The sequence below is a fragment of the Sciurus carolinensis genome, chromosome 7 (assembly GCF_902686445.1).
Source record: "Sciurus carolinensis chromosome 7, mSciCar1.2, whole genome shotgun sequence".
NCBI lineage: Eukaryota > Metazoa > Chordata > Mammalia > Rodentia > Sciuridae > Sciurus > Sciurus carolinensis.
In genome coordinates this window covers 73,524,076-73,540,720 of record NC_062219.1, presented here as the reverse complement: position 1 = coordinate 73,540,720, position 16,645 = coordinate 73,524,076, and the positions used below count along the sequence as shown (strand labels likewise).

General features: G+C 37.1%; 1 protein-coding gene across 1 annotated transcript in view; it reads right to left on the bottom strand.

Moving 5' to 3' along the window:
- Positions 1 to 7,303: 7,303 nt before the first annotated feature.
- Positions 7,304 to 16,645, bottom strand: part of Rngtt (RNA guanylyltransferase and 5'-phosphatase) — a 311,879-nt gene continuing 302,537 nt past the window's right edge. The window contains exons 15-16 of the mRNA XM_047558064.1: positions 8,990 to 9,113; positions 7,304 to 7,653 (exon numbers count right to left, since the gene is read on the bottom strand). Coding sequence (XP_047414020.1) covers positions 7,490 to 7,653; positions 8,990 to 9,113 — 288 coding nt within the window. The 3' untranslated portion in view covers positions 7,304 to 7,489. The remainder of the gene's footprint in view (positions 7,654 to 8,989; positions 9,114 to 16,645) is intronic.

Sequence of the window (16,645 nt, the reverse complement as noted above, 5' to 3'; positions counted from 1 at the left end):
ATGGAAATACAGCAATGGATAGAATAAAATTCTCAATTTTCACATGGAACTTACATTCTAGAAAGGAGAGGTACAAGGGCAGACAAGTAAACATACATGCCAAATCAGACATGCTTGTAGAAAAAGGAAGCAGGGTAAAAGGATCGAGAGCAATGGAATTGGTGTTTTAGGCAGAAGGGTCAGGAAGTTCCTTGTGAAGGAGAATTTATCTAGAGGTTTAAATAAAGGGAAGAGTGAGCTTTGCAGAACTGGGGTAAGAGCATTCCAGAGAGGGGAGAGCTTGCTTGTTAAAATTGGGGAAAGAGCAAAGGAACCAGTGTAGCTGAGCATATTGAACGAGGATGGCAGATGATATCAGAGAGGAGGCTGAAGCCAGGTGATGTAGGACTGTGTGGACTGTGGTATGCAGTTAGGACTTTATTCTAACTATGGTGGAATGCACTGGAGGGCTTTTGAGTAGTGGAGTGACATGCTGTAAAAAATATTACACTGACAGGATGCTTGAGAATTGATGGGGAGAGGGATGCAAGAATGGAAACTGGGGTAGCAGTTAAGGGGATATTGTGCTAGTCTAGGCAAGAGATGAGATGAGAAGTCCCGTAGAGAGTGAAGAGTTGTCAAGTTCATTTTGAAGGTAGTGGTGACAACATTGGCTGATGGATTGGACGTGAAGTGTGAGAGAAAGAAAAGCGTCAAAGATGAATCAGAAGCAAATGAAAAATGCAACTGCCATTAACTGAGATTTAAGAAGACTGTGGGAAGAAAGGAAGTCTATAAGAGGAGGGCTCAGTTTTGAGTGCATTCAGTATGAGGTGACTATTAGACATCCAAGGGAAGATGTCAAGCTGTCACTTGGATGTTCAAGTTTAGCATTCAAGAGTGAGATGGGGCTGGAAATGAACTTGGAAATGGCTCGTGTCTAGGTGGTGCTCATGTTCAGAGATGAGGAAAGTTCACATGGAGCGTGCATGGAGGTTGGTGGGCCAAGCCTGGGCACTGAGTAGAGGTGGGAAGGTGGAGAGTGCTCAGCAAGGGAGACTGAGAGAGAGAAGCTGGAGGGAGGAGGAAAGAACCAGGAGAGCACAGTGGCCTGGAGGTCAAGTGCAAGCAGGGTCCAAAAGGTGGGTGTGCCAAGGGTGGGGGGGTGAGTGGGGGTCTTCCAGGTTTTAAAACAATCTTGTGCAGATGTGCATGAGCCAGTGGTGTGCAGATAAACAGGACTGTCATGGATGGAGCATTGCAGACTGTGGAAATGGAAGTTTATTGTTTGCTTTTGTCTGTGAAATTTCGCATTAGGACACACACACACACAAGCTGTGTGAAGTACCACTGACAGGTTGGTTATGAGGGTGGATCTGGCCCTCAAGAGGGCACTGATGGAGATGAGCCTGTGGCAGTGGGTTCAAGAGACTCAGAGGAAAGGAATGTGGGGTGAACACATGCAATCAACTCCTTCAAGGGATGTTGACAGAGAAACGGGGCATTGCCAGAGAGATCAAGAGGCCCAGGATGGGTGGTTGGTGTGCGGGTTAAGATGGAGTGATTACAGCTCTATTTCCAATCACTCCTCACACAGCTTTGGACAAACCCCTCCGTCACCCGCTTCCCTGCACTCCCTTGTCTGTACCTCCCTGCCCGGTTCATCCCACCCACCCATCAAGGTCCAGATTCTCTCTCACTGTGTGCAGCACTCCAGTTGCACCGGTTATCCCCAGTGTTCCACTTCTCCTTTCACACATTTTCAGCAAACTTTTAGACGTATTTTGGTTGTGGTGTTATTCAATGGGGTCTCTACAGTCCTCATCTTTTGTGTGTAACAGAACAACTGCTTATACTGAAGATCAAAACTACACGATGCTCCCCTGACAGGCTTCAGAAGGGAAGAACTTCTACAGAAACTGTCAAGTTTCTTACTCCTTTAGATCCTAGAAGAGAGCATTCAATAGTAGCCAACAAAAACAGGATCTTTCACTTGTCCTTCCCACTTGAAAAAACAAGGCTAGAAGCACCGATTCAAACTAAGGATCACAGGCTGGAATTTATTTTTCAAACAATCTGAAAAGCCTCAGCAGTTACCAAAGGATTTCTTTGAAAACATCAGAAAATGGGCGGGAACAGGTAGGTTGGGAGAACAAGCCTTCCAGTTTAAGGTAATGCAAGTTCAATGAAACTGCACTGAAAAATAAGACATGGTTAAAAACACTCCTCTCACACCTCCCTCAGAGTGCGTCACAGCAAGGAGACCAGGGCACTTTCTTAAGATCCTTCCTGCTGAGAAGTTTCCCTCAGAAGCACTCATTTTCAATGCAAAAGGCAAGAACAGACAAGACACTTCTGATCGGGATTAAATACAAGATGTGTCAGAGGTGGCCTCTGAAGAAATTCTTAAGAAATGAGATGTTATCAGTGCTTGTATTGAGGGGGACAACAGCACAAAAGGGCATTTGAATGGATATGCCCCATTTCCTACCAAGGGCTCACTAGTGCCAAACTCTGCCAAGGGTCACAGAGATGAGGCTCTGTGCTATGTCCAGGGCCCCTTGTCTTAACGGGAGACCAAAGGAGAAGAGTATAAATGGGTCATTCAGCAGACTCTCTGTAAGGGGAAGGCTCCCTTGATCCTGAGATGAAGAATTTGGGGGTTACCCACAGAAGTAGCACTGCCACCATGTGTGAGGGTTCCTGGGCTCAGAGAGCATGGGGTTCTGGAAATGAAGAGCAGTGTCACTGCACTGCAGGGCAGGCCTGAGAGCAAACCCAGGTTGGGCACGGCACTAAGGAAAATAGATTGTGGACAAAATGAGTTGTTTTGTTTTTTGCAGTAGTGGAGATTAAATCCAATGGTGCTCTACCACTGACCTACCTGCCCAGCCCTTTTTTAGTCTTATTTTTAAAATTTTGAGACACGGTCTCAGTAAGTTGCCCAGGCTGGTCTCAAACTTGGGATCCTCCTGCCTCAGCCTCCTGAGTAGCTGAGATTATAGTTATGTGCTGCTGTGTTTTGCTTCAAGGTTGTGAAAACTGGTGGCACTCTGTTGGTCTGATTTGTCGAGGTCAAATTCTGTTTTTCTGTGTTGTGTTTGGTTATGCTTTGTCTGAGCCTCGAACAACTGAGAGTTTCACTCTTTGCAGGTATTTTAAAATATTCAAGTAACTCCAGTTGTCACCTATGTCACAACAGAATGAACTCCTATGATCAGCTACTGTGAAGCAGTCTATTCTGGCAACTCTGGTTATGGAAATGACCTTTGGTTATGGAACCAAGAACTGTTGCTGCTTTGAGTTTCCACGACCCCTTCCATAATGAGGAGCTCCTGCCTAGAATTCCACCTGTACCACCATGGTTTTGTGCTGTGTGATTCCCAGCTTTAGTCCATGAAAAAGATTTCAACAGCCTGGGGTGAAATATAGAAGCAAAGGACAATGCAGTGAATCAATCATAAACTTTGTTCTATATAAAACCTCTTCTTTTTTCTAAAACAAGTCCTACTTTCATTTTGGGTGTTAAATTTCCTCTTATTTTATTAAATGATGACAATGTAATTGTTTTTGAAATGCCTTTTCAACAAACTTTGAAAATAGTTGGCAACCCCAGATCCATTCTCTGATGTCTTGGAATATGAAATCTGAGAGACTAGGTGGCCCCTGCTTGGAGTCCCCTCTACCACCTTCTTGTATCATGCAGTGGTCAGGTGTTAACAGTCAGGTGAGGGGACAGGCACATCCAGGTCAACCAAGGCTGCTGATGACCTGCCAAGTGTCAGAACTAAAAAGCTAACTATACCACAATCAAGAAAATTTTGGCCCAGGATGTAGTTTAATCACTTATTGCTTCCTAATTACAGCTCTGGAATTTAGCATCTTAATGAGAATATTAAACTTCCCTTCATGGTGGCTTAGTCACTTACATTTAAATATTGTTAAGTAGTTAAATAAGGTCCTAAAATATATTTACTTACCTGCTCTCAACTTTATGTCCTGTTGGAGAGAGGTGTGTAAAGCCTATCACTCTGTCAGCACCAAAGAAACCATTTAAATAATTTGGAACCCCTGGAGGAAGGGGTCATTCACCTAGGGACTATAAGGAAAGAAGTGTTTAGGAGACTACTGTGTAAACATTTAGCCATTGGGTCTCAGTTCACAACTTAAATCTCAGGTTCTTCATATGAAAAGTCAGTAAGAGTAACCTATCTGCACGGAGTGGCCACATTTAGGACAGTCTTGGCTCTTGGTGAAAATTTAGTCATGGTAATACAGCTATAATTGCTAAGACAGGAGATTTACAAAGTACTGGCTTTTACACAATAATCATGGTTGGACCTGGAAGGGTTCTTTTTGATCATCTGGCTCAATCTTGCCATTTTACAAATGGAAAAAAGTGGGGGAAAGAGAAAAATCAAGAATCAGTAAGAGGCAGAGTCTGGATTTGTTTCTGGGTCTAACCCAGGGATTTCTTCACTACATAAGTTTTTTTCATGTGGGAGTATTAGGTTGTTGACTTTTCTTGAGCCAGGAAGAACTATAAGCATAATTCAAAATGGTGGTATCATTTAAACATTTAAGGATGACAAATTCCATACAAAAATGCATAGTCAACACAAAATCTGGTAGTTTGCTACTTCATCACTTTGTGCTATTTATTGCTGAGTATTCTAAAAGAATTAAATGTATTAAAAAATGTAATAGAATACTCAAGAGTAACCTGCTAAGATGAGGCAGATAAACAGAAATATAAACATCATATAAAGATGTGCCTCCCCCCACTCTCCTAGTTTTCAAAAAGAAAATCCCATGTCAATCAAATTTGTTTCATATGGAAAACAAAAATCAATTTCTCGGGAAGAAAAACAGGAAAAACAGAAGATATCTCAAAGACTTTATGTCAATCTCTAGAGTACAACGAAACTAGATACATTACATTGGGTGTGGCTGAAAGGAGCAGGATCAGATACCAACACAGAAGAGACACAAAAGCAACACCAAGGAAAACAAAGTAAACACTCTTATTTTAAATCAGTAGTTTTATTACAATACGCACTGACACACAATTAGAGAAGGAATGTTCTGACGTTTCTGGGCATTTCACGGAAAGCAAATGTAACCATCCAGGCAGTAGAGTCATCCACATCTCTTGCAAACAAAAAGCAAAAGCTTTTACATGTGATAACTCAGGAAAGCAAAGTTTTCTTATCCTTATCTAAAAGTTCAGTCTTTAAAAATAGCTGTTGTGAAGTGACCTAAGAAGGTAAGGGTTTCCTTCATGATGTCTCAAGTTCTGCCTCTAGGTTCCCCTCCTACGCCTGACTGTCTAAATGACTTGCTATGATACAGTAGATAGTAGCGTATTTGGGGGCTAAATGGAATCTACTTGTAAGGCCAACTATTATAGTTCACTGTAATTGAAAGGAAAAGTTAAGAAAATTAAGTCCTGCTAAAATGTACAAGGGCACGGAGAAAATATCTGGGTGTATTAAAAATGAGATGCTCTTTTCACATGACTCATTTAAAAGGTTGCGATTACCATAAACATTTTAACGCTACCAAAGATCATTGGCAAAAGCTTGCTTTTATATCTGCAAAAGGGCTCTGCCTTTGTACTGGCTCAGAAGCAAGCAACATACCACATGAAGAATTGCTAATCCCGGGGAAGCAGGCATCGGACTACTTGGAGTTGCATAGGCATGTTTTTAGATCCACTTTGTAAAAGACACATGGAATCTTGAGAATTTCCTCCTTTTCAATAGTCACTGTGGCATTCAGGTATCTGAATCCCTTTAGCGCCCAAACATACAAAAACACTCTAGGGAAAAAAAAAAAAAACATTAAAATGGCATTTTGGATAAGTTCACTACTCATTATGTAACTTGGGAACAATAAAGGAAAAAGTCCAAGCATGACTCTAGAATTTCACATAGAAAAGCACTGCAGGAGAAAACTGTTTAAAAACATTAAAACTCAGGTGCATATAAATACATTTTTGGTTAATCTGTGCTGTGTCATATAGAAATCCTGTCACATATTCAGCCTGCTAGGTAACTCAGTTGGGTTTTCATGTCTGGCTGTATCAGTAGAAGAATATACACTGTTGCATATACTTATATGTATATGCATATATATATATATATATATATAAAATTCAGATCATGAAAATTTGTTTTAAATACACATATTTAAAACCTGTACCTCTAAAAATAAATACATTAGCCTCTAATCAGCTAATTCTCAGAGTTCCTTCGCAAACCAATCAGAACGTAGTTTCTCAACAAAGGCAGATGACCAATTAGCTGCCCTTTAAACCCATTATCTCTCAGCAAACATTTTTGGAATTCAGATGTATCACTGAAACAACATACCTAGAATAGAATATAGATACAGTTTTGGCTTTGACAGTAAATGTCTTAATTTCCTTGATGTTTAGTTTCTATAAATGTCTCTACTTTGCCTCTGCATTTGTCTAGCAGTGGGAGAGCATTTTCTAGTGACAGCATTCCATTACATTGACATTACCTTCTAATCAGAGGAGTCAGCTGGCATTTCCTTGACCATTTTGTTTTGGGGAATTAACACAACATCATCTATATCTGATATCACTCCCATATATCACAGTGAGTTGTGTGTTTTAATGTAATTTATAATGTGCTGATATCACCGAGGTAAAGCAGCCCTGGCATTTAAAAACAGGAAGTCTCCCAGGAGAACAACATATAAAAGACCAGGTGGTGTATATCTAAGTTCCGTAAAGTAATTCAAAACCACTGCCAGAATGGACACACTGGATATCTGATATTGTACTCCAAACAACAGAAACATGTACTCAAAAGACTTGTTAAAGAAGCAATGCAAGTCACAAAAATGGAGCTTTACTTTTTTACTTTTACATTTCCAAAACAAACTTCTTAAAATTATATAAACCAGACTAAGTTGTTTAATACACAATACCTAACAACTCTGTCCTCTGTTTTTGAATACAGGAATTTCAGAAATGTAGGGAATCATGATAAATGACAGCAAGAACTTTTAATGCTATTGCCCAAATTTTTAAGAGGAAAATTTACCATAGTTGAAACCCAGCTTCTAAAAACACAGTTTTATGTGCTCACAGTTCGAGATTGCTAACTTTATAAATTAAAGATAAAGATTATCCATATATAAACAAGGCCTCTTTTTCATTGATTTCAATCTCATTTAAACCTTTGGATATTTCAATCTTCAGATTACACAAGGTAAGGCTGATATTACCAGATATAAATTAAATATTTAAGTCCATTAGGTACTGTAGCACTGAGAAAACAAATGCATCAAATAATATACAGGATGGCTACAATACCTCTCCTTTTCTTTTCTTTTTTTTTTTTTTTTAATTCAAATGTGTATCAACATCAAACCACACTTGTTTCTGAATTTTTCTGGCTACAAAAATGGGGCAACAGCATTTTTTTTTTCCTCACTCATCCTTCCTCCTGAGCCTGAAGTTAGAGGAAGGTAGGTCTTAGGTTGAAGGGCGTGGCCTTCTGGGAGGTGGTGGTGGCATGAGCTCAGTGTCAGGGTCCAGGTGATGCTTTCTCTTCTGCCCTTGAGAAGCTGCAGCACATCTGTCAATGAACTCAAACAGCATCTCCTTGGTGACAGGGTTTGAGATACTATTGCACACAGCTGTGGACAAAGGGAGACAAGAAACTCACGTAAGGGTTAATTAGGGAGGCTGACTCACCACAGGCTTGTGAGAAAGGTTTAAACACTGCCATTTTACCAAAGAGATGACATGCTTCCGATTAATCTCCTCCCTCTGCCCACCCTCCAAATAACTGCTTTCCTAGGGGTGATTCTTTACTGGAATATTAATTTTAAATTAAAGCTTTAGATATTTAGGTTATCAACATGTCTTCATCATGGTTTTCTAGCACAATACACTGAACTATAGTCCATATTTGACTAAAACATCTAGAGAAGAAGTGTTCCCTCAGGATGTTCACTCTGAAACATGTAGCACAGCATTACTTACCATGCCTATGGCAGACTGCATTACTTTATTTTAATAACTTCTTTTAAGTAAGATAATTGTCTAATAAATAAAGCATCTTTTCTTGAATGATCAAAATTCAGTACCAATCATTTTCATTTTATTTGCTTACTTGGTTTTGGGAAAAAATAAAAAAAAACACTGGCTTAATCATTGCTACTTTTGACTCATCCAAACATGGATGCTACATCCAACAGGAGCCTTAAATATACAATAATAACTTTTAAACTGCAAAACCTAAACTGGTAATTTCTGTGTTTTCTCCTAAGCTTATCATATCATTGACTAAGCCTGCTGAAAGTACACAACTTTATTAACCTTTAATCTTGTTTTTTACCTTTTTCAACTCCAGTGAAAATGTGATCTAGGGCAACTGCTACTAGTAATAAGTGTACCCTATAAACTTCAATTAATTTGTGTTGTTCCTCATGAAAAAGCTTAATTATTCTGAATCCCCAAAGCACTCAGATTGTACCCAAAGAATATTCTGAAGGATAGCATAGCAGATTTTGTATTTTTTAAAATGGTTGTCATTTACTTTGTTCTCCATTGTTTGTAAAGCTATTTTAGGAGCTGGAAATTACATTTTTCCCTGCTAACTTTGTCTTTTACCATCTGGCAAACAATGGGTTTTATAGTTTTGAATAGATCTGAAATTATCATGGCTTTTGTTTTTGTTGTTCAATAAATTCAACTTGTACATAGCCCAGTATCCTGCCCTTTACACTTCTCTTCTGGGCACATGGCATAAGCCCCCTAGTTTAGAGAGGAAAACCTAAAGCTGACAGAAGCCAAATGGGGCACCAGACATGGCACTGTTCTGGTCAACGAGTGTGAGGTTCAAATGACTCTATGTACCATTAAGTAGAATGGCACATACAGCACAATCTGGGTTCTAACAACTTAGCTTTTTTTTTTTTTTTTTTTTTTTTTTTAATGTAACAAGTACTGGTAGGTTGTCATACTCACCCATGGCAGTGTTGTAGGCATTAGGAAAACTTTTGTCTGTTCTCTGTCTCATGAAGACCCAGCTGTTGTTCTCAAATTTGCATTCTATAATTTTGTTGTCATACTGTTTTAGCTCTTTTGTCACCTGTTTTAAAAGAGAATTGACAAAAATATTTAAATCATTTGAAAGGCTTTTTGTTTCCACTATATGACAGACACATTAGGAAATGCCAAAAACACCTCAGTAACTCTTCATGCAGAGCTCTTTGTCATCTGAAGTGTCTAATCAAGCCTAAAGATATGGTGTGCACTCCCCTGTACACATGCTCATTTATCCGACATTTTATAAATAGTCATGAAAACGGCTGTCAATATATAGCAATTAAAAAAGCTAAGCAGATAGCAGCCACTTCTGGGCCAAATGCAAATATGTTACCATGGGGACCAAGCCTTCAATACTGTCTCTGTGGCTTTCAGAAATTCTGTATACTGCTTAGGTTTCATCAACCTTCAGAAAGGTCTCACCATCTTAATTCGTATGTCAAAACCCAAGAATTTCCCCTTATTTGTAAACAGAAAAAGTTGTAGATAAACAGTAAATGATAGGATTAAATCCAAGCAATGTGCATCCTAAATATTTTGCTTTTAAGCAGAGATAATTAACCCAAAACCTAATCTTTAGGCTACTTCCTTCCCATCTGCCAAACCAGCATGAATTTAGAGATGAAGCTACTTTGACTTCAGTTGGGGGGTTTCTTGGCTTCTTCACTTCAGATGATTGAATGTGGATTACAACTTACTTTATCAAAGCTAAGGAGTATCCATGGTAACTACAGAACCTTTCAAAAGATATTCCATTGGGTTGTGAGGATAGTTTTCATAAAGAGGAACCTAAGCTTATCTTTGCAGTTTTCAAATCAAATGCCAGTCATGGTAATATTTTAATTCTGTCCTCATCTTTCACAGCTAACAACTTTTCCTCACAATATGGTAGATTGCAATCATTTAACTTCATTAGCATTATTTGAAATGCTCTCAGTTTTCTACTCACATATTCACTATCACCTAGGAATATGAAGGGAAGCAAATTTTTAAAAGACACTTTCAATTCACAGATTAGGCAGTGCATATCTTCATAAAAACTTTCAAATTGGATTCCTTGTCCCTTAATGAGTATTATATTTGATTGGACTACTTGCATTTTCAACAAATCTAATAGGTCCAACATTTCCAGGGGTTCTGGAACTAGACCCAACTCTAAAAAATGATGCTCCACACTCTACTTAGCAACCTTGCTATCTTTTTTCTCAAATATTCATCATTGTAGTCTTATCTCTCCTGTACTTCTAATTATGGATCTACCTTTTTACTTTGATTTACTATTTATATCCAAGTACTGGGCAACTCATTCAATTAGGTAACCACATTTGTGTTATACTATGTGGAGAATCTAACAGAAATTAGTTTTTAAACCTTTCAAAGTCTTCATTTTCTTATTTCCAAAATGCGTAAATGAGTTCCTAATATACTGAGTCACTGGAAGAATAATAAATGAAAGTGTCTGGGACATCATAGACAATAAGTAAAACTGGTAATTGAGTATAAAATTGGCAATGAAACATTTTTGAAACTGTGGTAAAAAACCAAATGTACCATCTTAGCAGTTTTTAAGTATACAGTTCAGTCATGCTAAGTATATTCACACTGTTGTGCAACAAATCTCTTAGGTTTTTTCGTCTTGCAACACATAAACTCTGGACCCACTAAGCACTAATTATTCCTTCTACCTTCTGGTTTCAAGTTTGGTACAGTCCCTTTTAACTATTTTTGATGTGACAGCCTCTAATTTTGGAGTCATATCCAAAAAATCACTGCTAAATCTTATGTCCTAAAGTTTCCCTGTGTTTCTTTTTTTCTAGGAGTTTAATAATTTAAGGTTTTAAATTTTAGTTTTTAATCCATTTTTTCAGTTAATTTCTTATGTGGTATTTTCTTATGTGGTAATTTCTTATGTGGACCTTTCTATTTTCTGCTTCTATGCTTTTGATTACTTAAGATACTCCAAATGAGTAGAATCCTACAGTATTTGTCCTTCTGTGACTGACTTATTTCACTTAGTTAAATGTCCTTGAGGTTTATTCATGTTATAGTACATGACAGGAGTTTCTTCTTTTTTAAAGCTACATAATATTCCATCACATGTATATATCATGTTGTCTTCAACCATCTGTCAATGGACTTTTGGGTTACTTCTACTCTTGGCTATTATGAATGATGTTGTCATGAATGTGGGGGCACAAATATCTCTTCAAGATCCTCCTTTGAATTCTTCCAGAGAGTCAGAAGTGGGATTGCTGGATCATATAGTAATTCTATTTTTAATTTTTTGAAGAACTGCCATACTGCTTTCCAAAATGGCTGTACCTTTTTACATTCCCAGCAATAGCAAGGGTTCCAACTTCTCTGTATCCTCACCAACCTCTGTTGTCTTCTCTTGGGAGTGGTCATCCTGTTGGGTTCCAGATATCTCATTGCAGTTCTGATGTACAATTACCTAATGATTGATGATGCTGAGCATCTTTTCATGTGAATACGGGTTAAATACGTTTTTGGAGAAATGTCTACTCAAATCCTTTGCCCATTTCTTAACCAAGGTTTTCTGTTGTTGAGTTGTGTAGAAGTTTTTTTTTAATGCATATATATATATAATATATATATTTAAAAATATATACATATATTTAGTCATTGATGGACCTTTATTTATTTTTACGTGGTGCTGAGTTTCTTATACAGTCTGGATATTAGCACCTTATCAGATATGATTTACAATTATTCTATGTTGTACTCTGTTGATTGTTTCCTTTGATGAGCAGAGGATATTAAGTTTGGTACAGTCCCTTTTAACCATTTTTAATGTTACAGTCTCTAATTTTGGAGTCATATCCAAGAAATCACTGCTAAATCTTATGTCCTAAAGTTTCCCTGTGTTTCTTTTTTTCTAGGAGTTTAATAATTTAAGGTTTTAAATTTTAGTTTTTAATCCATTTTTTCAGTTAATTTTTTATGTGGTATAAAGTCAGACTCAACTTCATTCTCTTGCATGTAAATATTCAGTTTTCCCAGCACCCTTTATTGAAGAAACTATCCTTCCCCACTGTGTCGTCTTGCGACCTTTGTGGAAAATCATTTGGCCCATCTATGCACAGGTTTATTTCTAGGCTCTCTAGTCTGTTTCACAATTTTGTTTTGCTTTGTGGGACGGGGGACAGGTACTGGGGACTGAACCCAGGAATGCTTTGCCACTAGCTATATCCCCAGTCTTTTTATTTTTGAGACTGGGTCTCTCTAAGTTGCTGGGGCTGGCATCAAACTTGTGATCCTCCTGCCTTCGCTTCCTAAGTAGTTAGGATTACAAGAGTGGGCCACCATACCTGGTGGCCTCTCTATCTTTATGCTGGTAATTACGCATGCTATTTAAATTACTGTTGTAGTATGTTTTAAAATCAGGAAGTATGAGGCTTGTAACTATTTGGGATTCATTGAGATTCCACATGAGTTTTACTTCTGTAAAAAATACCATTGGGATTTTGATAGAGATTGCTTTAGGTAGTATGGATATTTTAACAATGATCACTGAATATCTTTTCATTTATTTGTATCTTTGACTTATTTTAAAATAAGTATTACTTATCAAAAAACAAAACTTTACAAGGAAATTCACTAAAGAAACTATGCTGACATAAATGGTACACTTTGAATATGGCTGTCAAGAAAATTATATTCACTTTATAAGAATGGGACTTGCTAGTCAACCATAGGCAGTCTGTACTTTTACTGGATAGCAATTATGGTAATAAGTCTTTATCATATAGCTTATCATTCTCATGTTCTTAGTTTCAGAATTGCTATAAATCATGTGTTGCTCAATCTGACTATAATAATTAGTAGTATTTATTAACTATCTGTGTATCTGTTTGGCCAAGCATTAACAATCTGGGAAACAGAGCTTTCTAAAAAACACATGCATCTGCCACTACTAACTTAACTGCATTTCCATGTTCAAGAACAGTACTTTCTTCATTGATCATGCCTGTTATGTTCCCAAGATAGATGCACTGCAAAGCCCTCATTTGGGTATTTGGTAAAATATATCTAACTGATAAACATAATATCTCCCATATGTGTACAAACTAAAGACAGATTTCACTAATACTCAGATCAAAAGAACGATTGGCATACAGGGAAGTAATTTAACTTTAGTACCCATATTATAATTTGTTACTATGATAACAATCATCCTTAGTCAATTACATATTATTATTTGTTAATCCAGGACCCCGTCAGGCCTTCTAAAATCAACCATGTTATTCTAGTTTGAGTTAATGAGAGCTTGAAAGTAAAAATAATAAAATATTTACAAATCACAATTTCATATCTGCACCATAATTACACTGAATTGATGAGCTTTTGGTTTTTTGGGGAGAATGGGTAAAAGCAATACATATTTTATATGGAAAAAATTTTTTTCATGCATCCATCTTATTGAATACCATACTTTCATAGTATTTGAATGTACCAATAATCTAGGGTTAAGTGACTGTCATATGAAACTGAACCTAGTACCTCTGAAGATTGTAAATTAGCAGTTCAAGTATACACACAGCATGAAAGACACAAAACAGACAGACAGAATTACAGTTGCTCTGTACTACCACTTTTTTACAGACTGTTCCCCACCCCCCCAAATCACAAAATCACACAATTGGTGTTGGCTGAAGTGACTTGCACACAGTAGACAAAAAGAAGTCTCTATTTCTAAGGGTAGGACAGGAGCCTCTAGAATTACTGTCCCTGCTCTGTGGAAGTTCAGTTTCAGTATCAAAAACTCACTTTATTATTATTATTATTATTTTTAGTAGACTGCACAAAGGCTTAAGGGAGGGATAGTTTATCTGAAGTAATTTGTTTTGAAGTCACTTTGAAATAACAAACACTTGCATACTGAAAAAGTCACCAGGGAGTTGGTTTTCTTCTTTTTTGAACTTCTAATTTTAAGATAATTGTAGACAGAGAAGTTGTAAAGATAGTACAGAGAGTTTCTATGTTTCCTTCACCCAACTTCCTCTAATGTTTATACTTTACATATGATGTTATATTATCAATTCTAAAAAAGTTAGCATTGGTACAACACAATTAAAACTATACTACATATTTTATTAGTATTTCCATTAACATCTTCATCTGTTCTAGGACCCCAAAGAGGAAATCATATTGCATTTAATTGCCACAGCTCCTTAGTGGCAATCCAATTGCCACATCTCTTTCCAGACAGTTTTTCATTCTTTTTGAAGAGTACAGTTTCTCAGACAGTTTCTGATTCTTTTGAAGAGTACTAGTTAGATATTTTGCAGAATCCTCTTCAGTTTGGGATTTTCTGATGTTTGCTCAAGATGAGACTAAGGTTATGGGTTTGGAGGGACACATGCCGGGAGTCACCCTCAGCTTGTATGCGAACTAAGCGTGGTTGAGCTATTATACAGGAGGATCTAGCCTCAGAACTGCCTGAGTCATGTGGTTATCCTGTGTTGGTTCACCACGGAAGTTCAAGTGAAAAGCCCTGGACCCACTAGAGTCAAATGGCTTGCTTAACTGCACCCCCGCATCTTGTTTTTCATGCAAAAAGCTCCTACCAGTCCCCTTTTGATCTATACTGCTATAAATAAACCAAGGATCCTTCCTTTGACAGAGCCAGACCCTTATGGATGGCTCAATCAGTCATGTCCCTGCTTCTAAGATTCTGTCTTCTGTCATTATTTCTGGTAATGTTTTTATTTCAAAGTCAGCACATCCCTCCTACAGGAACCCTTGCCCCACACAGGACGTGTGGCCAGAGACTCGCCCTTCTCATTTTATCAAATCTGAAAGTATTATTAGTGATGTTAACCCTGATTACATTTAAATGTGCCTGCCTGGTTTTTCTACTATAAAATTACTATTTTTTTTTCCTTTCTATAGTCTATGTTTAGTTGTAAGTCATTATATCTAGCTCTATTCAAGGAGAGGGGAATTAAGCTCCACTTCCTAGTAGGAAGGGTATTAAAGAATTTGTGGTTACTTATTAAAATTATCATAGAAATTATAAAATTTCTTGGGGTAGATACTCTAACGCTATATAAATAACCTGTTTCTCAAAGTTTCCATCAATTTTAGCATTCATACACAAATCTGGCCTGCAGCTATCATTATTGTAGTATCCCAAAGGAATTTTCTATTTCCTCAATTCCTTGTACATTTATTATCTGAACTTCTATAATGAAGATTTGTTCCTCAGCCCCTATTTAATTGCTTATTTATATCAATATGAACTCATGGATATTTATTTTATTCTTTGGCTTATAATAAAACACTGTCTTCATTTAGTTTGTTGCTCAAATTATTTCAATTTTGGCCACTGGGAAATTTGAGATTGGCTCCTGGGTCTTTTAAAACTGCTTCTACTTTTTTCCATGGGGCCCTCCAAGAGATTTTTGAAAAATATATTTTTAGTTGTAGATGGACATAATAATTTTGTTTATTTAGTTTTTATGTGGTGCTGGGGATTGAACCCAGTGCCTCACATGTGCTAGGCAAGGGCTCTATCACTGAGCACAACTCTAGACCCCAATGAATTTTTTTAAGAACAAAATTTTCTTTAACAGTCTAGGTTATGCTAAGGAGGTACTACCACCATTTGTTTTGGCCAAAATTTAAAATTACTATTGAAAGAAAGGGAGAGAGGCAGAAAGAAAAGAGAAGGAAGAAAGAGGGAAAGTGTAGTGAATACATGAGATGTAAATACAGGTTCACACTTAAGAGTTTTTGTGACTTGCTGTCAGTACTCAAATTAATTTGGCCATTTTTTCTTTCCTGAAGTTACAATTCTGTTTTTTGATCCTTCAAGTTCTACCTTTATAGTGTGACAAAAGGTGGATTTTTAAAAACATATCTCAAGAAATCAACTTAAAATCTTGTTTTCACATAAATAACTACATTAGAGAAAATAAAACAAATCAGAAACAAAAAGAAATAATAAAAAAGTTTTCCTTGTGAGGTCAGAGTGATATGAACAGTGGAAGACTAAATTATTAGCTATATAATAATTAATACATTAATACAATAAATAATACATCATGTTATTATTACTTTTAGAAAATGAATTCATTGTCTAGAGGATTGACAAAACTTACCTTTTTGTTTAAAAAAACTTTATTTTGGTACCAGGGATCAAATCCAGGTATGATTTACCACTGAGTCACATCACCAGCCCTTTTTATTTTGAGACAGGATTTCACTATGTTGCGGAGGGTATCACTAAGGTGCCCAGCCTGACCTAGAGCATGCCATCTTCCTTCCTCAGCCACCTGAGTAGCTGGGATTACTACCATCACACACAGTGAAAGTTATGCTTTTAAAAAACATGCTAGATCTACCACTTTAAAAAAGTTCCTTCACTAATATCTATTGTGTCTTTATAATGAAGAACTATGTATAAATGTCATACTTCGCATTTGCTAAGGTAGAAACTCAATAGCAAGAATTCTCTCCTTCATGAGCAGGAGATGTGCCCATGCTTCTGGTAAGCTAACATAAAACCATCTTAAGATAGGTCCAAGACTGGTACAGACACCAAAGCAGGGT